At 37.9% G+C, this 23923-nt stretch overlaps 1 protein-coding gene across 1 annotated transcript; it reads right to left on the bottom strand.

The window, feature by feature from the left end:
- Positions 1–357: 357 nt before the first annotated feature.
- MPHOSPH6 (M-phase phosphoprotein 6) lies at positions 358–21370 on the bottom strand. The gene is made up of 5 exons (XM_054579005.1): positions 21251–21370; positions 17046–17158; positions 7198–7288; positions 1458–1552; positions 358–1035 (listed from the first exon to the last, which is right to left on the bottom strand). The coding sequence occupies exons 1-5, from the start codon at positions 21347–21349 to the stop codon at positions 903–905; spliced, it is 531 nt and encodes a 176-aa protein (XP_054434980.1). The 5' UTR covers positions 21350–21370; the 3' UTR covers positions 358–902.
- Positions 21371–23923: the final 2553 nt, after the last annotated feature.

Raw genomic sequence — 23923 nt, 5'->3', positions numbered from 1 at the left:
GATTTGGTTGCTAGGAATAAAATGAAATGAAGTCCTAGGTAGATATCTTCAGACAGAGACATACACATATACATACATACACTAAATTCCATGGGCTACTGTACTCAGTATTTAGAATAAACAGACTATGAGATGGTCTGGTTGGTGGTGAATTCTAATGAGCTACACTATAAGAAACTGATGACTGTTTTGACCCATAGGAGGTAATTTGTTATGGTTCAATCTAATATCCCACCGTATTCTAAATTAGTGTCTGGTTTTTGAAAGTTTCAATACTGGATTAGACTAAATCTATTACTTGAAGATATGAGAGAACAGAAAAGGTATATAAAAACAGAGGTTGATTACAGAATATTGTTTTTTTATTAAAGGCTTTAACAACAACAGAAAACCTCGTAATTCCACAAATTTGAAATGACTATGTAACATGCAAATACTTCAGGTCGGAAAAGCATGTTTGTTCTTGATGAATTTACATATAATATTCTCATGACATTTGATTCTAAAATGTATGAACTGGCTTGACATTATTAGTAATTTAAAACAAAATGTAAATATAAGGACAATTTAAACACTGGTATCAATTTATGAGTCAATTTAAGGTCAATGACTGGAGAGATATATTAAAAAAGATCTGGGGTCAAAAAGTTTTTAGGAAGCAACCATAACCTTTGAACATTTGAAGATCAAGGGCTAAAAATCCACTATTGATGAATACTATTAAGCCAGGGATGTATAACATCCATCACACATCTGTTTCAAGAACAGCATGTTTCTAAAATTATATATTTCTTTACAAATAAACATTACAATACTACTAACTATAGAGAAACCACTGAAATGATTCCAAAATATGTAAAGTCTCACAAGGCATTCCTGAGCTATATCTTAAAGCATCCATTTTAATCTTGCGGCTTTAAGAACATCTTCTTTGCTTTAATTGGTTTTATATCTCCATTTTCATCTTCTTCATAATTGGCACGGTCTCTTTTTTTGACAAACTTTTTTCCAATTGTCCCCACCAAAGTCTCATATCTGTTAAGATGACATAAATAACACAAGTTTAATTTCAAATAAAAAGATAGGAATCAAGTCTTGTCAAGAATGCAACAAAGAATAAGAACTATGTTTATTTCAAATAAAAACTATGATTAAAAGAAGCCATGTGAGTTAAAAACGTATGAACTTCTCTAAGAATGATTAAATTCTCCCATTTTTTGTTTTTGTATTATTCTAAGTAAAAGGAGATGTGTATTTAAAATATGTATTGAAAGCAGCACTGGAAATGGGCCCTAACTGCCAGCCTGTGACAGGTCTGAATCCACCCCCAGTTATGTTAGAGAAAGCAGGAATAGTCATCTTCCTGTTGGGGCAGACCATGGTGTAAGAGGAATGTACACGTGAGAGCCGATGAACACTGGGCCCAGATTACAAAGCTGTTTCAACGTAACGGTTACCTTCTAGCCATTTCTTCATCTGACACATCAAGCTCCACTGTTTCATCTTCAACTTCCTCTGCTTTGCTCTTAGAATTCATCTGAATCATTAATTTCTGAAAAATACACCAACATTGGCTATCAGAGCTGAAAAAGGCTTATGAAAGGAACTAGTGTCAAATGTATCTGAAGGTAGAGCAAGTCAGAATCTATAGGACTGGCAAAATTTAAAAGGGATTCTCTGTAATACTTTATTCCACAATGTGTTAACACAAGTCAGATCTGAATTAAAAAGATAATAAGACAAAGCCCCACTACAACAGACTTGTTAACGGGTTAAAATTGTATTTCAGATCATAAATCTTATTAGTTACTTATATCTAAACACCCATGTGTGGTGGTTAAAAATTGGGAGGGATATCTCCACTGCCCAGGTCCCCACTGAGGAGTGAAGGGTCCTAGTTCCACACTAAGTTCCCTGACCCCAGTGGTCCAGTGCTGGGAAGGAAAGGTCCCATAATTTCTGGCTGTGAAAGTCAGTGTGATTGAGGTTGAGCTGGACAAAGGGCTACTAGAGTTCCAGGCATTCCTTTTAATTGGCCCATGCATGGACTTACTCAGGCTCACTTACTCTGAGCTCCAGCTATGGGGTAGCAACTCAAAAGGTTCGAGACATGTTGGGGAGGGACTGAATGTCTGGCATCAGGATGAAGGCTAGAAGGGCAGCTTTCTCCTGGACAGAAGTGCTGGCAGAGGCCATTGTTCCTTTGCTGAAACCTCTTCCACAATAGAGCCAGCAGGTCGGCACTATATGAGTTTCCATCAAATTGGCTAACACTGTTCTCCCTGCCCTGGTGATTCTGAGATCCCACTCCACCCAACTTGTGGGCCCACCCTAGCTGTTTCCAGTGGCTCTTCTATACAAACGACCTATCCTGGCTCATGCTGCGTACTGTCCTAAAATCGCTCAAACAGGCAGCATTTGGCCTTGGCCTGCCCTGTACTTCTTGCTAAGTGGTCCCATTCCTGGCACTAGCAGCAGCTGGCCTTGGTTCGCAGCTTGGCCTCTCCCAGGCTCCTCCAAGCCCAGCACAAGTAGCATCCATTTGCAGATGGCTCTGTAGCTCATGCTGTGACCCCAGGCAGGGCACAGGAAACTGCTGACCTTGGCTTGAACCTTCTGGGAGGCTCTGGCACCAGCAAACCCAGTAGATAGCTTTCAGGCCATGCCAAATTACAACCCAACCACTTACATGACTGATACACTCAAGAGGTGGACTCAGCAGACACCAGAGACCTAGTGAAGTGAGTCCTGCTTTTGGGGTAGACTCCTGTACAACAGATTGTCCATTGTGGTCTTGGCCAGTCCTTGAAGCCCACTGAACTGGGGGTAAATCCTTCCCATTGACATGCCAACAGCAATCAAGGCTCAACTACAATGGGAAGGTGCACAGAGCCTACACAGGAGGCAGAGCTGGAATGCCCAGCTTGGGGGACTGGGGAGACTACACCACTGGACTGTACAGGACATCTACTATATAAGGACACTTTACCAAGACCAGGAGATGTACCAGCTCTACCTAATACATATAGAAACAAACACAGGAAGGCAGCTAAAATGAAGAGACAAAGAAACACATTTCAAATGAAAGAAAAGAACAAAACTCCAAAAAAAGGAAACAAAATGGAGTCAAGCAACCTACCATATGCAGAGTTCAAAACACTGGTTATAAGATCAATGAACTTAAGAGAAGAGTAGATGAACTTAATAATAACTTCAACAGAGAGACAGGAAACTTAAAAATGAAGAAAGAAAACATAAAAAAGAAGCAGTCAGAAATGAAGAACACAATAATTGAAATGAAGAATTCATTACAGGGAATCAACAACAGAGTAGATGAAGTAAATGTTCAAATCAGCTATTTGGAAGATAAGGAAGCAGAAAACACATCAGTTCAGCAAAAAGAAAAAAAGAATACAAAAAAAAGGGTACAGTATAAGGAGCCTCTGGGACAACTTCAAGCATACCACCATTTATATCATGGGGGTGCCAGAAGGAGAAGAGAGAGAACAAGGAACTGAAAACCTATTTGAAAAATATAATGACAGAAAACTTCCCTAATCTGCTGAAGGAAACAGTCATAAAAGTCCAGGAAGCACAGAATCCCAAACAGGAATCCAAAGAGGCCCCACACCAAGACACATCATAATTAAAATGCCAAAGGTTAAAGACAAAGAGGGAATCTTAAAAGCAGCAAGGGAAAAGCAGTTAGTTACCTACAGGGGAATTCCCATAAGACTGTCAGCTGATTTCTCAACAGATACTTAGGCCAGAAGGAACTGGCACAAAATATTCAAAGTGATGATAATTAAGGACCTACAATCAAGATTACTCTACCCAGCAAAGCTATCATTTAGAATTGGAGAACAGATAAGAGCTTCCCAGACTGAAAAAAAATAAAAAATAAAAAAGGCTAAAGGAGTTCATTATCACCAAACCAGTATTCAAAACATATTAAAGGGACTTCTTGAAGAAGAAAAAGATAAAAAATATAAATAACATGACAATAAATATGTATCTATCAATAATTATGTTAAATGCTAATGGATTAAAAGCCTGAATCAAAAGACATAGTGTGGCTGAATGTATATGAAAACAAGACCCTTTATAAGAGACTTGCCTCAGGTTGAAAGACACATAAACTAAAAGTAAAGAGATGGAAAAAGATAGCTCATGAAAATGTAAAAAACAAACAAAAAAGCTGGAGTAGCAATGCTTATACCAGACAAAATAGAGTTTAAAACAAAGGCTTTAACAAGAGACAAAGAAGGACCCTGCGATCCCACTTCTGAGTATTTATTCAAGGAAATCAAAAACACTAAATTGAGAAGACATACTCATATGTTCATTGCAGCATTATTTACCACAGCCAAGGTACAGAAACACCCTAAGTTTCCATGAATGGATAAAGAAGTGGTGCATATATATAATGGAATATGACTGAACCATAAAAAAAAAATCTTGCCATCTGCAAAGACATGGATGGATATAGAGAGTATTGTGCTGACTGTAATAAGTCAGACAGAGAAAGACAAATGTCAAATGATTTCATTTATATGTGGAATCTAAAAAGCAAAATAAACAAAGCAGAACAGAAACAGACTCATAGATACCAAAAACATTTTGATGACTGCCAGATGGAGGGGACTTGGGGGAAAAAGGTGAAGAGATTAAGAAAGATAAACTGGTAGTTATGGAATAGTCATGGGGATGTAAAGTACAGCATAGGGAATATAGCCAATATTATTATAATAACTATGTATATTGTCAAGTGGGTGCTAGATTTATTGAGGTGATCACTTCATATGTTATATAAATGTCTAATTATTAGGGTGTACAGTTGAAACTAATAAACTATTATACATCTATTGTAATTGAAAATAAAAAAGTATTTTAAGAAATAATAAAAAAATAAAGCAGACACACTGCTGACACATTCTAGTGAGTGGGGGGAAAAGTAAAGTTTCAGATTTCCTCTGAACGTCCCATCTTCGAGTCAAATGGAAGAAATATTATAGTCAAGAGTAATTTTAATGTTTTGGTTTTTTTTATGGTGATGTTGGGGGGCAGCGAACTTCTGGATGGAAGAATCGGAAAGCTGGCCCTTGTACCATGGGGAAGCCCTGCCACACTGCCAAACATGAGGGTGATAGTGCATCCCTGTAAGATGTCCATGTGTCATGGGTCTCTCCTCCATCTTTCCTCTCCCCTCATATTAACTAACCTTTACTTGATAGTTACCCTCTGACAGATTTTATTTTTGCTGTACTATACTTTCTTTATAGCAAAGGTGGAACAAGGAAGGGAAAAGCAGATGAGAAACCAGTCTCAATTAGCTTTGATAAAATAATTTTGGGAATATAAAATCTGTGAGGGTATACAGTTGAGTTCCCTGCTGCATTTCCAGTGCCTCAAAAGGGTTGATGTACCACAGGCACAGAATATGTATTTATTGAAGAAATAAACTCTGTGCTAGGTTTCACTAGAAACACATACATATTAAATGTGTTCTAAATACATCCTGCTTATATTAAAGTAAGTGCTCTCAAGTTGGTATCATTCTTTTCATAACCAGGCATATCAAACTTTTCTTACATTTTATGACAGCTCCTATCTGCAAACCAAACAATTTAAAACTTTTCCCCAGAGAGAATGTACTCAGTGGTAGAGAGTGCCAGTAATTAAAGCCATTTCCTAGTGATGTCTCACATCAAATTCTGAGGGCTGAATCCACTCTTTTTGTCACGTACTGAACATACCTTGGAGTGCTTCTCTACCTGCAGCCCCAGTTTTGGGGCATCACACACTCATTTCTGCTTTTTTTTTTTCCCCTCCTTTGCTCCACTGCCCTCTTTCTTTTCCCAGCCTAAAGCTTTACACAGACCAAAGCAAAGAAAGCATATATTAAAAACAAATACTTCTAGTGTTGAATTTGTATGAAGTACATTTATCATACCCCTTCAAAAAAGGGGGGGAAAGGAAAACTAACAATCTTTAAATGAACTCTGGCAATTAACTTGGTTAGCTGTGGTTGTCTACAGACACTCTTAGAAAAGCGGTTTTCAACCAGGAAGGGTCTGCGCACCAGGGGGCCTCTGGCAATGTCTGGAGACATTTTTTGTTGTCACAAATGGGGTGTGTGTTGTGTGTGCATGCATTAAGTGTGTGCACACATACACACTATTGGTATCTGGGGAGTAGAGGTTAGAGACTAGGGATGCTGCTAAACAGCCTATAAGGCATAGGAAAGCCCCTGCCACAAAACTGATCTAGCTCCATATGTCAACAGTCCCAGGGCTTCCCTGGCTAGGTGACTCAGGTGGCTGAAGCATCGTCCTATACACCAAAAGGTTGCAGGTTTGAACCCCCGTCAGAGCGTATACCTAGGTTGTAAGTTTGATCTCCAGTCAGGGCAAGTATGGGAGGCAATCAATGGATGTTTCTCTCATATTGATGTTTCTTTCTCTGTTTCTCTCTCTCTAAAAGCAATTAAAAAAAAAATCCTCTGGCGAGGATTAAAAAAATAATAATAATAATTTAAAAAATAGTTCCAGGGCTGAGAAACCTTGGCTTCAAGTGTTATAAAACTAAAGCTCTGTATCACACAGACTTCCATTTGGTTGGTTAAGTACCTGATAGGATGGCTTTTAATACACAGCCAGAGCTCTAATATTTGTTAAGTGAAAGCCTCTGCTTCTTTACAAACCCGAGTCAGGAAAATTCAAATGAACAGTGCAGTTTTCAGGTGAATATTTACTTTTCAAACAAATTTCCCAAAGGATTCTTTTAAAAATTTACAAGCTTGTATCAAAACCTGCCCATTAAAAAGTCAAATTACTCAATTTTTAAGTAAACATTTTTCCATTAAGAAAGATATATTTATAGATGTCAGAAAATAATTTTTCATAATAACATCGTATGAGTAAAATCCCGACAATCCTGTAAAGGACCTGAGCTGAAACTCTAACACAGTGGCACTGCCAGGGACTTGCTGCTATATTAAATTATCTACTCAATTCTACCATAAAACTAGACTGCAATGCCTGCAATTTCTTTAAATAGCTATGGCAATATTTCAAGGCTTGTTATTTTCCGTATAATGAGGAGAAATGTTACCTGGTGGGGAAAAACCTAAACCCAATTATCAGCAGAAAGAATTCAATTGGAAAAATTTAAAATTTGAAGCAATACATTTAATACCTCAACCTCAGGATTAAATCCTCTGAATGACATTCTTCCATAGAGGAGATCTTCACATAACAAGAAACTCTGCTCTTCTATTATAAAACTCCTAAACGGGAAAATAAACCTGTATTAATAGTATGCCTACTCATAACAAAGCACAGCAAATATAAGTCAAGATTTCAAATAAAAAAATCGATCTTAGAGTTCTCAGTAGAACTACCTAAAAATATAGTAAGATTTCTAACCTAGGATTAGAAATAAAAACTTATTAATTTGTCTGGCAAACACATCAGGAGACAAGAGCTGCAGGCTGGAGGCACAGTCTCTTCTAACCACTACATTTAATTTACATAAATGCACAATGTAGAGACCTAAAGTATTTGTAATAAACCCAAATTTAAAGCAAAATTTCCTTGATGTTTATACCCCCCACCAAGTTCTTACTAAATACTCAGAAATCAGAGTCCCAGGCAACTTTAAAAGTATTTATTAGTTGGAACTTGTCGCTATAAACAATCACTGATCCTGGTGACTTGCACAGAAAAGGAATTTATTGTAAGGATACTGGGCATCTCACAGAATCACAGGGAAAGGTGGATCAACAGAACTAAAAAATGAGCAGAAATAATGGTGGATAGGCTGTCAACCCCAAACCAAAGTCATGCTACACAATTACCTGAGTAAAAATGACACTGCTGTTGCTGAGAGGGATAAATACAGGACATCACGGGGGCTCTCAGGCCAGCCACCGTTGCCCTACAAACAGGATGCGGGTACGGGTGTTTTCTGTCTCTGAATAGGATTCTCCTGAATTACCAGTACATAACCCCAATGCCAGGTGTGCCTATCTGGCTATAGTTCTGCTATCAACCATAAAGCGTGCTAGGAAAGCAAATACCTGGCCTTTATGGCTTCTCTGGTAGAAAGTCAGCCCTGTTTCTTGTCAAGATTTACTCATTCATTCACTCACTCATAAACACTTATTAAACTGAATTGTATTATCAGGCGGTTCTAGAAGCTGGGAAGACAGCCATGGATGAGAGAGCATCTTCTCTCATGGAGGTTACACTCTACAGTGGTGCCAGACAGTAAATGATAAATAAATAAAAATAATAAATAATAAATAAAAGATTTATTTATACAATAGATAAAGCAGGTTACTCTACTCCTGGACATAAGGGAGTAACTGGTATCTAACTAGCCCTCCTACTACAGCTAACTATAAAACGGGACCAAATACAAAATAGTGAACAAGTCAAAGCATAGCAATGTGATGCCTGAGAAGAAAACCAAATGAACTGAGCTCCATGAATGCCCACCGTCTGACTGAAGGCAATTTGTACACTGTGGAGCAGGGAGCGGAAGCTCTCTCACTGAACTTAAGAGACAAACCGAAGTTCAGGTTCCAGAGGTGGCTGAAATATTAATACATGGGTCAAGATACCTGATACACAAGGGAGATACAAAAAAAAAATTTGGGGCCTTGAATCTTTGGCTGAGTACTAGGCTGTACATGTGCAAGGTGAGTTCACAGTGTCAAGAAAAAAATAATGATTTCCAGGAGGAGAACAATTACTTGGTGCATTAGTTTCCTAGGACTGCTGTAACAAATTAATTGGTGGCCTAAAGCAACAGAAATGTATGCTCTTATAATTCTAGAAGTCTGAAATCAGTTTCACTGGACCAAAATCAAGGTGTCAGCAAGGCTGCCCTTCCTTGAGAGGGAGGGAGGAGAGAACTCATTCCTTGCCTCTCCAGTTTCCGCTGGAAGCCAGAACATTCACTGGCTTGCGATTGCATCATTCCAGTCCCTGCCTCCACGGTCACAATGCCATCTCCTGTGTGCATGACATATCTCTCTGCCTCCATGTATGTGGGCGTGTGTGTGTGTATATATATATATATATAAAATCAGTGTTCAGATTACTCAAATATACTTAGACTGCCATAACATAGCAAAACACGTGGGTGTCAGCTCTTCTGAAACATCTCAGGGCATTTTTCTAACACACACAAAAAGTTAGCTGTTAAAAGATTTTTAGAGTATAAAGGAATCTATTGTTGTTACTATTTTTATGTATGAATAATTATTAGAGAAAATATTTACTAAATGATTTTGCAGTTATTGGTTCCTACTGTTGCCATTCATTTGGAGCATGTATCTGCTTAATAAATACTTACTTTAATGGCTCCTGTACATGTCAGGCACCATGCTAAATGCTCTACATCAAAGATATATAGGTGAGGCTTTTACCCCATTCCAGCACATCAATAAAGTATTTTTCAGTGCACTCAACCAACATCTGTGGCTTCTGGCCCTTCTGAATGCTTGTGGAAGGAGCCATAGCTTAAAAGGTCCAAATGCTGACAGTGCTTCTGACATTCTCCTATCACTAAAATTCTATGACTATCTTATTTATTTCCAAAGCCACTTAATTGTTTTTAATCCTCACCTGAAGACATGCTTATTGACTTTAGAAAAAGAGGAAGCAAGGGAGAAGGAGAGAAACATTGATGTGAGAGAAAAACATCGACTCGTTGCTTCTCGTATATACCCCAATTGGTGACCTCTAGTATGTGCTGTAGCCAGGGACTAAACCCACAACATAGGCATTGTGCCCTGACCGAAAACTGAACCTGTGATCTTTTGATTAACAAGGACAATGCTCCAACCAAGTGAGCCACACCTTCCAGGGCCAAAGCCACTTAATTTTTCAGGCTCTTACTCTCCTCTGAGAGTTGAGACTCATAGAAATATGTAATTTCTCTGGAAGGTCCTGCAATGGTTCTGTGAATGCTATGCGGATAAAGTGGATACTGTATTTTCAGCTTCTTGGACAGAATTACACCTAATGTCAAGACTCAAATGCTAACCTATGCTTTCTATATTTCCATATGTTAAATCTATCTAATTTTATTTACCTTCTGCTCCTAATATAGCATCTATTATACCAAATAATAAGAAAAAGCTCTGGTTGGAGTAAGAAAAAGTCTCAAATATAAACTCACTTTTTAGTAAATTTACAAGTCATATTTGGGCTTTTATCTTCATGGCTCTGAACCCCAGCATTTTCATCTATAAAATGGAGATACCATATCTGAAGGGTTGTTGGGATTGACTTATTGTATGAATAACACCTGAAGCTCAATGGAATTTAAGAAAATAGTTACTGTACCATTTGCAATAGTGAGGCCTTCACCAAAGAAGTCTCCCATACCATTTTTTGCTTTTCTAAAGAATGACTTTTTAGTAGGGATAAATTAAAAAAAAGAAAAGCAACCTTGGTTGTAAAGAATATTGTCACTGAGTATCTTTTAATTTTAAGATGGCCTTGTTCTTTGACAGATTGAGACGATAATCTTAAACACTAATTCTAATTTTGAAAAGAACCTATTTTTTCATGATTATAAAACTAAATAGTTTCGAAGATGGTGGTGGAATAGGTGGATGTTACATTCACCTTCTTTCAGGACCAAAATGGAGTTAAATACAGAGAAAGCAATCTGAATAACCAACTGAAGACTAATTGAAGAGAAGTCTTATAACCAAGGATTTCCAGAAGAGGCCACATTGAGACTGGTAGGAAGGATGGAGATACGAAAAAGGCTGGTTGGCCCCACTCCCACAGGCAGTGGATGAGATTCCAGGGGGCTATCTCAGCTGCGGGGGCTTCCCCCTGAGGTGTGTGGGGTCTCAACTCCAAGACAGGCTCCCTAGCCCAGCGCACCAGAGCCGGGAAGAGGCGCCCATATAACATCTGGCTGTGAAAATCAGTGGAGATTCTGTCCACCAGGGAGAGAAGGGAGTCTGCTAGATATATAGGCACCATCTTAAAGAGCCAACAACAACATTTCATTTGCAGCCACTTATCCTGGTCTCTGACTGAGGGAGGATGGGGAGGACTAGAGTCGCATGAGAAGAGTCTGGGGTTTGTGGCTATGGGGAGAGAGCAGCCAGGACCCCTGTGCTGAGCCATTCTCCCACAGCGCAGATGCCATCTTTTGGGGTTGAGTACTCCCCTCCATAAGGCACCAGTCTGGGGGAAAGCCTCTGCCTCCCTTTTATAAGGATATAATTAATTGCATTTAGATCTTTCCCAGGTAATCCAGAATAATCTCCTGATTAAAGATCCTTAACTTAATCACACCAGTAAAGTCAATTTTGGGATACAAGGTAACAGGTTCCAGAGAAGAAGGCCTAGATATTATTTGGGAGACCATTTTCCAGTTCATCACATCTGGGAGAGAAAATTTATCCTGGAATTGTATGTTGAGCAAGTATGAAACTTTGCACAGAGGAGGGAAATGTTTTGACTTGTGTACCTAGAGTGAAGAGACCAAGCTGAACACCCTGTGAAAGGTCTCACCTTCAAGTATGGCTAATCTAACCCTAAAGGCTATAAAACCTACTCTAACAAAAACTGGGATCAAGCTGATCAGCATGTAAATTAACTGCCTAATGGAACAAATTTCAACCCTTTATTAAGGAAGGATACTCAGCAATATAACATAATACATAGCACACAATTAAAAATTACTAGACATGTAAGGAAGCAGAAAAATGTGATCCATTAATAGAAGAAAAACAAGTAAACAGAGAAAGAATGATAGAATTAGTAGTAAAGAACTTTAAAATAGCTATTATAAATATGTTCAAGGATTTAAAGGAAAATATGAATGCAAGTAAGACAAATAGAGGACATGAATTAAAAAATAAATAAAAAATTACCAAACAGAAATTTTAGAACAGGAAAAAAAAATACCAAAGTGAAAAATCAGAAGAGTCTCATATCGATTAAAGAAAATGAATTCATTATTTAAAAATATTCTCACAGAGAAAACTCCAGCTCCAGGTGGTTTCACTGGTGAATTTTATCAAACACTTAAGGAAGAAATAATACCAATTTTATACAAACTAAGAAATAAGAAGAAAACGAGAAATACTTCCCAAGTTATGCTATTGCCCAAACTAAAGGCATAAAGAAGTCTGTAGTACAATACCTTCTATGAATATTGATACAAAAATCATTACTAAAATATTAGTATATTAAAATAAATATGTATTACAAATACATATCAAATGTGGTTTGTCTCAGAAATGTAGGGTTGTTTTGACATTCAAAAATCAATAATTCCCATGCTGACAGAGGAAAGAAAAATCATACGATTATCTCATCAAAAATGACTTCACAAAATTCAACATCATTTATAGAAAATCCTCAATAAATTAGGAAAAGAAAATATATTACGCTAATAAAGGGAGGCTATAAAAACACACAGCACTTCATATTTAATAGTAAACAAGTTAATGCTTTCCCCCTAAGAGGAGAAACAATGCAAGGGTGTTCATTCTTACCACTGTACTGGAGCCACTGAAATAAATAAAAAAAAATAAAAGGTATAACTTTCTTTTTTGTAGATGACATAATTGTATATGTAAATAATCTTAAGTAATCTTCAAAAAAAAAAAATCCCCTACTAGAGCTAGTGAGTCAATTTAGCATAGTTACAAAATACGAAGTCAACATATAACCATCAATTTCTACATATATAAAACAACAAACAATTTTTGGGAAAAAGGCCACAATAGGACTTAAAAATGTGAAATATGTAGAAATACATTTAATTGTATATTTCCAGAGAATCTCCACACCAAAAACTATAACAACTGCTGAGAGAAATTAAGTAACAGTTAAATAAACGGATATATCATGTTTATGGGTTGGAAGACAATTTTGTTATCTCCAGTTGATCTACAGGTTCAGTGCACTGCCAATCAAAGTCCTGCTTTCTTGGGGGGAAGGGAAGAAATAAACAATTTGGTTCTAATATTTATATGGGAAAGAAAAGGACGAAGGCTAGCAAAACAATCTTGGGGGGAAAAAAAGTGAAAAATTTACACTATTGTGTATTAAGATTCACAGCAATCTGTAGTAATCAGGAAAAGGGTAGCAAGTTACATCAATGTAACAGACTAAAATCCAGAAATAGACCCATATTAACACAGCATATTGATTTTGACTAGAGCATCAAAACAATGAAATGAGTAAAGAAAAGCATTTTCCGTAAGTGGTACTGGGACCACTGGTTATCTAAAGAAGAAAAATGAACCTTGATCCCTACCTCACACCATACACATAAAATCAGACAGATCATAGATAAAAATTACAAGGATTCTAGCGAATATTCACTTAACAAGAGCCAGAAAGAATTAACTATAGTAGGAATAAATTAATAAAAACGTTAATCAAAAGGTAACAGTAAGAATATGAATAGGCAAGCCACAGACTGGGAGAAAATATTCACAATACATATGCCTGGCAAAGAATTTGTGTTCAGAATATAAAGGACTCCCATCTGTATAGAAGTAAGTTGATTACATTAAAAAGAAAAAACCCTATGTAAACAGTGAACTCTAGTTAAGGAATAAAATGTACTGTCTGCTATTTATTGTGACATACAGCAAAAACAAAATAAATCGACAGATGTATAGGAGAGTGGAAAAATATGTGATACAAAATGTTTTAAAAAAAGACAACACTACACCTTTAAAAAAAAATGGATGAAAGATTTGAATAGGTATGTCACAAAGGTAGATATGGAAATGGCCAATAAGCACATAAACATTCTTTAATATTAGTCACCAGGAAAATGCAAACTGAAAACCATGAGATACCACTAGACTATTAAACAGATAAAATTAAAAAGATAACACCAAATATTGGAAGGGTGTGGAACAACTAGATTTCTTAAAACTACCTTAGTGAAAGTGTAAAATTGTACAATCACTTTGGACCTGAAAGCTTCTCTTTCGTTAAATATATGCCAACCTTATGATCCAGCTATTCCACATTTACCTAAGAGATGTGAAAACAGAATTCTATCCAATTTATCCAAATTCTTTTCATCTAAAGAATTTGTCTTTGGTCGCTTTATGATGTGGGGTATGGGTAGGCCACTTGGATGGTGACATTGAGCAAAGTCCAGAAGACACTGGAGAATAAGATATGAGGATACCTGGGGAAAAAACACTTGAGGGACTTGTTGAGGTAAAGGCCTTGAGAAGGGAACGTAAGTGGCCTGCCTGTGCAACAGTCAAGAGGCCTCCATGACTTGACAGGAGTGAAAGAAGGTAAAAATGGTAGGAGGTAAAAATTATTTTCCTGATAACACTAAGATGTTATTTGTCTTTTTCACTATGTTGACATTTGCACAGTGTGTATAAAAGCAGTTACAGGTAAAAACACATTATGAATTAAAGTAGTGATAATACACTGTACTAGCATTCATTACATTGTTCACCACCAGCTTTCACAGCTTAAGCCAATAACTGTGTTCTAGATGAAGAACTAAAAATTAATTGTTATTGATCTCAGACCTTGATTACATTTTTAAAGAATATTCCCTACACAAAATGGGAAGCATATATAAGAGGTACTGCTGGCTACTGAAGTATGATTGTATTAAGAAAGCACACTTGTGTGACTGAGTTGTGAGTTGAACTAGGTACTTTTTTCTTGGTACACTGTAACTATGGTTATTCAGACTTGTGTACTTGGCAAACATTTGCTTGAAAATGAATAAACTAAATTTGTTACTGCAAGGGAAACAACTGACAATACTTATTGCTAATAACAAAATTCAAGCCTTCAAGCAGAAATTAGAATTTTGAATAGCTGGTATATGTCATTCTGGGCTTGGCAGCTTCCCAATACTTAAAGACTTTTCTGATGAAATCCATGGTGATATTATTGTGATTTCTGATACTATACAATGAAATGAGTTATTTTGAAAATCTATATAACTAATTAAACTAATAGAGTCTAAATGAGAAATGTATGTTATAAAATTGTGCACTGACAAAAGAGCTATTCAAAATGTAAGATGGTCCAATGATCATGAAAGGTTCAAAGATGTTTTTGGATTCTACATTGCAGTTAACTTTTCAGAAACTACTACTTGCTGAGTTTTAGAGTAGTATCAAAAAAAATTCTGAAAAAACACCCCTCTCTTTTTAACTACATCATCTGCGTGATATGGAATTTCATTATATACTTCAACCAAAACAACATACTACAAAAGGCTGAATGCCAGAGTCTGTCTTCTATTATGCCAGGCATTAGAGAGATTTGAGGAAATATAAAATACCACTACTCTTCTCACTAATTTTTTTTGTCTAGAAAAAGTTCTTTTTCATCCAAAATGTGTTATTTATGCTAATATGTTATGCATTTGTTTCTTAAATATTTAAAATTTTGTTTTAATTTCTTATATAAACATTGATATGCTATAAACCACACCATGAAAAGTTTATGGGTTCTAAATAATTTTTTGAAATGCAAATGATCCTTGAGCCCAAAACTTTGAGAACCACCATTCTTCAGCTTCTTCTCACTGGCCCTCCAGTCCAGCTGGCACCTCACTTTCCGCAGGACTGCCTGTCCCCGAGGGAATCTAAACTCAGGCACATTCTTCTGATCTTGGACCTCCAGCCTCCAAAACTGTGGGAAATAAATTTCTGTTGCATATAAGCTACCTAGTCTGTTCCATTTTGTTACAGTACTTCAAACAAACTGAGACATTTACCTCCTAGGGAAGGAACCTAACAGTCCATTTTCTGGGAATAATATACTGTGTTGGAGGGCAAGGGACGCTGAAAACAAGATGGAAATAGAAGCCCTTCAACAGAAGTAAGTAACAAAATATCTGGGATACCTTGTACAAGTTTAATCAAGGCATAAAATTAAATTATAACTCCTTACCAAAAACGGTCCCTTCCTACAACTCCTGCTTCCAAGTCCTTAACATCTCTGGCATTATTCTCCCCCTCCTCACTAACATCTTCCTTCCTCTGAGAAGCAGTCAAGAAAAGCAAGTACACAGAGAAGCAAGCAGAGAAAATAAGGTACCTTCCTCCCATCCTTGTGATGGGCCATACTTTCTAGCTTCAGAAAAGGGTATCTAACCTTCCAAAAAAGGTCCTGAGAAGATCATCCAAATGAACAAGGGAATATAACATGTTATAAAAGAAATTATAAGGCACAGAAAGAAAAACCATAAACATGCCTGAAGATAACAAGGAGCATTTTCAGTCCCTGACATCCACAGCACAGAGGCTTACTAAGGTAAGAAAAGCATCAAGGAGAAATGATACATAGTTTCCAGAAGAATTAAGATAAATTAATCAATGCCATGAGTCCATCACTCCATTCAAAATTATTTGTCAAGGACCAAACAAGTTTCGAGTGGAAGAGAAATGGTTCAGTGTGTTATCTCAGCTTTAGCACTGACTAGCTGGGTGACTCTGAACCAAGTTATTTTTTCTTAAGTTTCAGTTTCCTCAACTATAAATTGGGTAATAGGCTGCTCTCAAGTTTGCTGTGAGGATTGACTAATTAAAAGATACAAGTGCTTAGTCCAGTTCCTAGCACACATTACCAACTCAATAAATGTTAGCTAAAAAGACTGGTATTAACAGTAAAAATTTTAAAAAAGGAAAAGAAGCAAAAATCTCTTGACCTGCCTTTGAGAAGTTCAGTCTAATGAAGAATTCTGTTAAACTGAAATAAAACTGGAGAGCCCTGAAGAACACGCCTAATCTTTGGAATTTAATAGGTAGCAAGTACATTACAGGTTCTCATAAAAGGTCCCCAGTTACTACCAGAGATATGGGTTAGATTCCGTTATGAAATGTAAAAAAAAAAAAAAAAAAAGGAAAGGAAAGAAAAAAAAGAGAGAGAGAACAAACAATGTTATAAATGACAGCCCAGGGCCAGTAAAAATATATCCAAGTAGACCGCTTTTATAGGGATTTTGCTCGGAATGCCCAAAGTATCATTAATATAATTTCTAATAAAACTTACTCTTTCTCTTTAAGCTCCGGCAAATCCAAGTACCAGTGCTCTTCACTAATAATTTTCTTCTCTTCCTCTTCTAGTTGTTTCTTGGTTTGTGAGTCCAATCCCCTTTGCATGAACTGTCAAAATAAAACAAAATCAGTGTCAGCAACTAATTTCCCCAAATTAGAGTAAAAGAAAACTCGAACAACTTTAATCTTCAATTTGTCCTTCCCCATTTGTCCAGGAATCCCATCTCACAATTGAGGACTCTATAAATGTAGAGAGAAGCAAAGCTACATCTAACAGTCTGCTTTTCACTTGTATCAGTTCTCTGAAATGCTTGATTAACTCCATGGCTGCTCTTCATTCTAAAATTTGCGGAAGCTCAACTCAACATAGGCCAGTAGAGAAAATAGCAGTTTTGTTATTAGTCTCTTTCGACATTAGCTGCTGGGAGGACAGAACAAAAGAGAGAGGCCGAAAAACAGCTTTATTTCCAGGGGACAGGCACACAAACCAGTAAGTTGATCACAGTGAAATGATGAAGTATCAATACAGGAAAAAGTAAGTTCAGAAACCATCCAGCAGTTAGGTCTAGGGTTCCACTGGTTTGCATTTACCCCTATTTCTTTCCCTTATCTTGGTTCCATAATGCTTTTTTCCAATACCCCAGCTCTTCCAGACACAAAATTTTTAGACATAAGGGCTTTACCAATGACGAGGATATGAGGAAACGGGAACTCTCTGTGGATAATAGCCAGACAGTTTCTTACCCAACTAAACACGAACTTACCCATATGACCCAGCAATTGTCCTCTTGGGCATTTATCCCAGAGAAATGAAAACTTAATGTTTGCTCAAACACTTATACACAAATTATCAGAGCAGCTCTATCTGTAATAGCTAAAAACTGGAAACAACCAAAACACTCTTCAACAGGTGAATGGTTAAAATAAACCATGTTACATCCACAGCATGGAATACTAATCAGCAATAAAAAGGAAGCATTCATATACTCAACAACTTAAACAGATCTTAAGGGAATTAGATGGGTGAATAAAGAAAATCTCAAAGGTTGTATATTGCATGATTCCATTTATATAACATCCTTAAAGTAACAAAATTGTAAAAATGAAAAACAGATTAGTGGTTGCTAGGGGTTAAGGATAACATAAGGGAGTGGGTGTGGCTACAAAGCGGAAGCTAGAGGGAAACTTGTGATGGAACAACCACAAACATACAAACGAATCCAAGTAAAATGGTGAAATTTGAGTAAATTCTGTGGATTGTACCACTGTCAATTTCCTGGCTTTGCATTATTTATTCTTCTGTCCTCATCCTCTTACCTGTTCCTATATCCTCAACACAGAAAAGAACTGGCAGTTTCTGAAAAGCATACCTTGTAGTCCCCAGTCCTTCTGCCTCCACTATTCAACATTATGCTACCATTTCCTGCCTGTCAAAATATTCACTTGTGACGGCCCACAGCATGAGTCATTTGATAAACCTTCCTTTTCCTTCTACAACAGCCTTATAACACTGGTTTATTTTTCATTCCATTTCTTCTATGTCTCCTCCCAAAAGACTAAGATTGTGAATGTAGATCACCTTCCTTGTTCATCTTATATTACTGGTACTTGGGCTGTACCTTCTACACAGAAAAGGGTTCAATAAAGGTTCTCTGAATGTAAATGATTACAGACCTGACATTTTCCAAGATTTCCTTTCTTGAATGGTTCTCTTTAAACCTAAAAGTCTCATTTCATTACTCATCTTCTTTGTGATAAAATTCACCAATCCTGTTCAACTGCCCTTTTATCTCCTATTTTTAAGTAGATATTCTCTATGGAATACAAATAGCCAGATACATATGTACCAAAAATACACACACACACACACACACACACACGTGCACGCACACACACATAATATTTCTATACATATGGAAAGGACAGAAAACCCTGTGGCTATGAATGAAGCAACTCCAGACTTAGCTGGCAGTTCAATTCTTCTGACTCCACAGCATCTAAGAACATACTCTAAAGCTAGTGATTTAGTTTTACTCAGGACCAAGGGCCTAGAGTGGGTATCACAAAATATAGTCCTTAGACTAAACTTCTGTTGTTGTAAATAAAAGTTTTACTGAAACAAAGCCATGCTCATTTGATTCTGAGGCACAATGGCTACAAGTTCAGTGGACAGACTGGCCCACAAACCTCAAGTATTTATCTATCCCTTTACAGAAAAAGTTTACCAACTCTTGTCTTAAGAACTCAAAAGAGTTAAATTACAAATAAACTTACACCCTCTCCACAACAATTCCATCATACCGACAGACTTCCAACTCCACCCTTCACTTTCTACTTATCATCAGGATCAACCTCTAGCCCTGCATAGCTGAGCCAAGTCAGAGGACAAGTACACTGGAAAGCAAATGAGTCAAAGTTTAGTCCTCAACCCTGTCATTCTTGCTCTATACTTAACTCTGGCTGAACAGGTACACTGGTTACAATAACCTCAGGCAGCTGCTCCACTCCTCTTAAGACACTCCACTCTATCTGCCAATAAATTCTTCCTTATCAATGATGAAGTTGTTAACCCAAATAGAGAACCTGGGTATTTCCCCCCTCTCCTTTGCTTACAATGACTAGTTGAGTTTCTCTAACCACTCGAGTAAGGGATGAATAATATTTTGAATATTTTGAATATTCCCAAGTCAGATCTTTGGTCTGGGTCCTAATCACCCAGCAGATCTTCATTTGGCTTATTCCAAGAGTTAAACAATTGCTAAAATCTTTCCAGTGTCTTTTTGTCAATTTACTCCACTTTTTTGAAATCTACATGATTACAAACCACAAACCAAGAAAAACCTCCGTTCAGTAAAGATTCAAATTTTGCTAATACACATGAAAGAAGTACTTCAGAAACTGTAAATTATGCTATGATTTACCCTCCACTTTCACTCACCCTATTCATCCCTAGTTACGCCCTTGCTCACCTCAATCAACATTTTGCACATGCAGTATTTACTTTGATCTTTCAGGACATTATTTGAGCATTGTTTCTTTTTCCTGGAAATTCCAAAATTCTCTGAACATGACATCTAACACTTTACATTGTAAGTGTTCAGCAACCAGTAGTAATTAAGAGCAAAAGGAGCTCTGGAGCCAGACTGCCTGAGTTTGAGTCTTGTCAATACTGCTTATTAGCAGTAACTTTGGGCCAGTTACTTACTCCTCTGTTTCAGTTGCCTCGACTGTTAGAGAGGGATAATAACTATACCCACTTCAAGCAGTTAGGTGGATTTCTTGGGTTGATATATGCAAAGCACTTAGAAGACTGGCACATGGCAAAAACTGTAAATGTTTGCTATTATCAATATTTGTTTAAAGGATTGGTTCGTTCCCATTTTAATTCCTGGATTCACTTTATCTACATTTGTCTTTCTTTAACATTTTGATATTATTTGATTAAATTCAAAATATAAAAATAATTTTGCTTGACATAACTCACTTTCACCTTAACTGTTATAATTCCATGGCACAATCAACATGTCCTCAGACCTTTGCATGGTTTGACTGCAAATTTTATCTCCTGTTGGATCTTTCTTTTATTAAGTATTCTCCACAGGATGCAATACGAGGCACAGCTAATGATACTGTTCCCCGTGCTCAAAATCTTCCCAAAGCTCACAAGGAAAACAATTCCTTAATCTGGCCTAAAATTCCCTGCAGTAACCTGTCTACTTTTTCAGGCCCATTCCTTGCTATTTGCCTTCCAGACATACTGAACTATCTTTAGTTCTTCAAACTCACCATAGATTTCTTGGTTTTTGCCTCTCAGACTTCTGCACTCGCTCTTCACCCAGTTTATGATGCTGTGCCCCTACCCTACCCTTCATTCTCTACTTACGCACCACTTTCCGCATAAACCCAAGTGAGTACCCGGGGCTCCCGGGGCTTCTGGCATCACAGTATTTAGTACGCTTTATCCTAACTGCTTATTTACGTGTCTTTCTCTACTACTCGATCGCGGGCTTTATGAGAGAATCTGCCAGAATTCCAACCCAGATCCAAGTGCCTTAACGCAGAGCAGGCATTAAAGTGAATGAATAAACCCGAGAGCTGGGAGCCCTCTGAGTCCCCCGTACGCCCGGTGCTTCAGCCGCGGCCAGGCCAGTTGCATCGGGCGGTCCTGCTTTCCCATCCTGGCTCCTCCGCACCCCGCACCTTCATGCGCAGCAAATTCTTGGACAACTTAGTCTTGCGCTCCGCCGCCATTGTAGCTTCCGTCTGGTCCCGCTCTCCACCAAGAGCGCCATCGCGCATGCGCGCTGCTCTGTTCGCAGCGGCGACGTCTTACGTAGCGCGCGTCTCCCTTGCCCCGCCCGTGTTCCTCCCTCTTGAACACTCGGGGTTTTCGCTGGTCGCTTCAGGAAACGCTTGCAATTTCAGGTAGCTTAGGGTAAGGGCGCGACAGCCCACGCAGGGATGGAAGAGTCTCAACAGACCGAGGGAAACCCCAAAGAAGCGAAGTGCGAGCTCTAGTCTCGCGCGGGTTTCGGCCGTGCTCCTCAGGCCCCGCACCAGGCAGTGAGTAGCCTGGAGGTGGCGAGTGCCGCCCCGCCTCTCAGACCCCGTCCTGCCAGGAGTCGCTGACTCAATTGTCCTGGTGAGACCTTTTATAGACAGTTGCCACACCATCCCAAGGGACCGTTTCTTTCACAAGTTTTTAAAATGGATGTCGGGCTTTCTATATTCTACATCGCTTTAGGTGTAACTGTTCATTTTATATTCACGATACGCATGGGATGGTACTGTCCTTATCCTCGCGTTACATTTGAATAAATTGAGGTAGAGAGAGGTTCCTTAAGTAGCCCAAAGTGAGACTGAGGGAGGTGGGTCTAAACTCAGGCAGCCTGGCTTCACAAATACAATGGAAAATGTTAAATTCACATTAACTGTTGCGTGTGTCTTTGACCTTAAGACATCTTTCTGTTAAATAGGAAGAATAACAAGAGATAGTAAAGACGATGAAAAGACAACCTTACTTTAATCTAAAATATCGAAATGATAATTACTTTAATGCTCTGAACCACCTATAAAGACATTTTTTACACCATCCACAGGTGCCACACTTTGGAAAACATTCAACCTAAACCTAATAGCATTTCAGTTGATAGACTGCACTATATGCCAAATTCTTGTGCTGGGTACAATATGTGTATTATTTTTAATCTTCAGAAGAACTCTGAAGAAGGTAGTGGTGTCATATAGGGAACCTGAGGCCCACAGAGGTTAAGGAACTTGCCAGAAGTCTCACAGCTCTTCAGTGTTAGAGCTGAGATTCAGAAAGCTTCATAAAAATGTGGTCCCTCTTGGGCAGGTTTTCTCAATGGATTAAATAAAGTCATTATAATGCAGTAAGTGGTTACAGAAACTCATTCATTCATAACTACATGAAACACAGGGCTAATAATCTAGGCCACAGGAGTTTGGAAAAACACATAACCTTTTCCTGGAGCTGACGTTCTCGTGTGTGCCATGGAAGAAAGAAAATGATGTGATAGAGGGACTTTTAGGTTACTTTAAATAAGGTGGTCTGGGATCGTTCTTGTCAGGTGACAGGGCTTGAAAGTTGAGAAAAACCTGTTGTATGAAGAATTGTTGTCAGAGTGTTCTAAAAAGAGGAAATAATGACTGTAAAGGTCCTGAAGTGAGAAAAAATTTGTTGTCACAGAGTTTACCAACTGAGAACGACAGAGGTAATCACATGTTATGCGTTAAATTGTGTTCCTCCAAAATTCATTAGAATTTTGTCTCAGAATATGACTGCATTTGGAAGTAGGGCCTTTAAAAAGGTGATTAATTGAAATGAGACCCTTAGGGTACATCCTAATTCAATCTGACTGATGTCCTTATATGAAGAGGAAATGTGGACACACAGGGAGACACCAGGAATGCACATGCACAGAGGAATGGCCATGTGAGGACATGGAGTAGGTAGAGAGGCCTTGGGAGAAACCAAACGTGGCTATTCCTTGACCTTGAACTTCTAGCCTCCAGAACTGTGAGAAAATACGTGCAAAGTCTTGTGTAAGCCACCCAGACTGTACTGTTTTGTTACGAAAGCCCAAGCAAACTAAAATACCACATAATTAGCTATAAATTACAATTGGAACCTTAAGAAGAGTGTGGGGCTTGTGAGAGGGAATAGCAAATGTACGTAAACCATCCTGGCCTGGAAAAGGGAAGATTGCTTAAAAATGTGACATTTAAGTTGTGATCTGAAAGGGACGGAGTTAGGCTGGGGAAAGGCCTTGTCTTTCAGTTCTGCCCTACCATAATTCTATGCATCCACAGAACACTTCATTTTGTAAAATGGAAACTGCACCAATTAAAACAGTAACTCCCCATTCCCTCCTCCCCTGCAACCACTATTCTCCTTCCTCTATGAATTTAACTTCTGCTCAGGATTTAGAAGTTCTATGTGATCAGAGGTGAAGCAGCTCAGTCTGACATCTGCATCCAGCAAACAGCTGACTTTGAACTGGATCTTGAAGGATGACTGCTTGTCTTCTCAATGTAAGAGAAAAATAATTGCTGACAGAAATAAGAGCATATATACACCAGCTAAGGATCCTAGAAGCTCCACATCTTCTCTGCAGAAGACTTCTGTTGTTGCTGGTGTATTTGCACACTGGATTCTGATTTGTTTTCCTGAAACAATACTTCATTATGCCACTCTTCTACTCCAAAATGTACAATAACTTTTTATCTGAGATATGAAGGTCAAATTCTTCAAACTGCCACTCAAAATTCCACATTTTTGACAGTGAAACTGCTTACAATTAAAGCTAATGTTTAAAATCTCTTCCCACCCATCGAAATGTAGTACATGAG

This window comes from Pteronotus mesoamericanus, unplaced genomic scaffold, assembly GCF_021234165.1.
Source record: "Pteronotus mesoamericanus isolate MK-2021 breed Mesoamerican mustached bat unplaced genomic scaffold, CSHL_Meso_final contig_52, whole genome shotgun sequence".
Classification (NCBI taxonomy): domain Eukaryota; kingdom Metazoa; phylum Chordata; class Mammalia; order Chiroptera; family Mormoopidae; genus Pteronotus; species Pteronotus mesoamericanus.
This window is presented reverse-complemented; position numbering and strand designations above follow the sequence as displayed.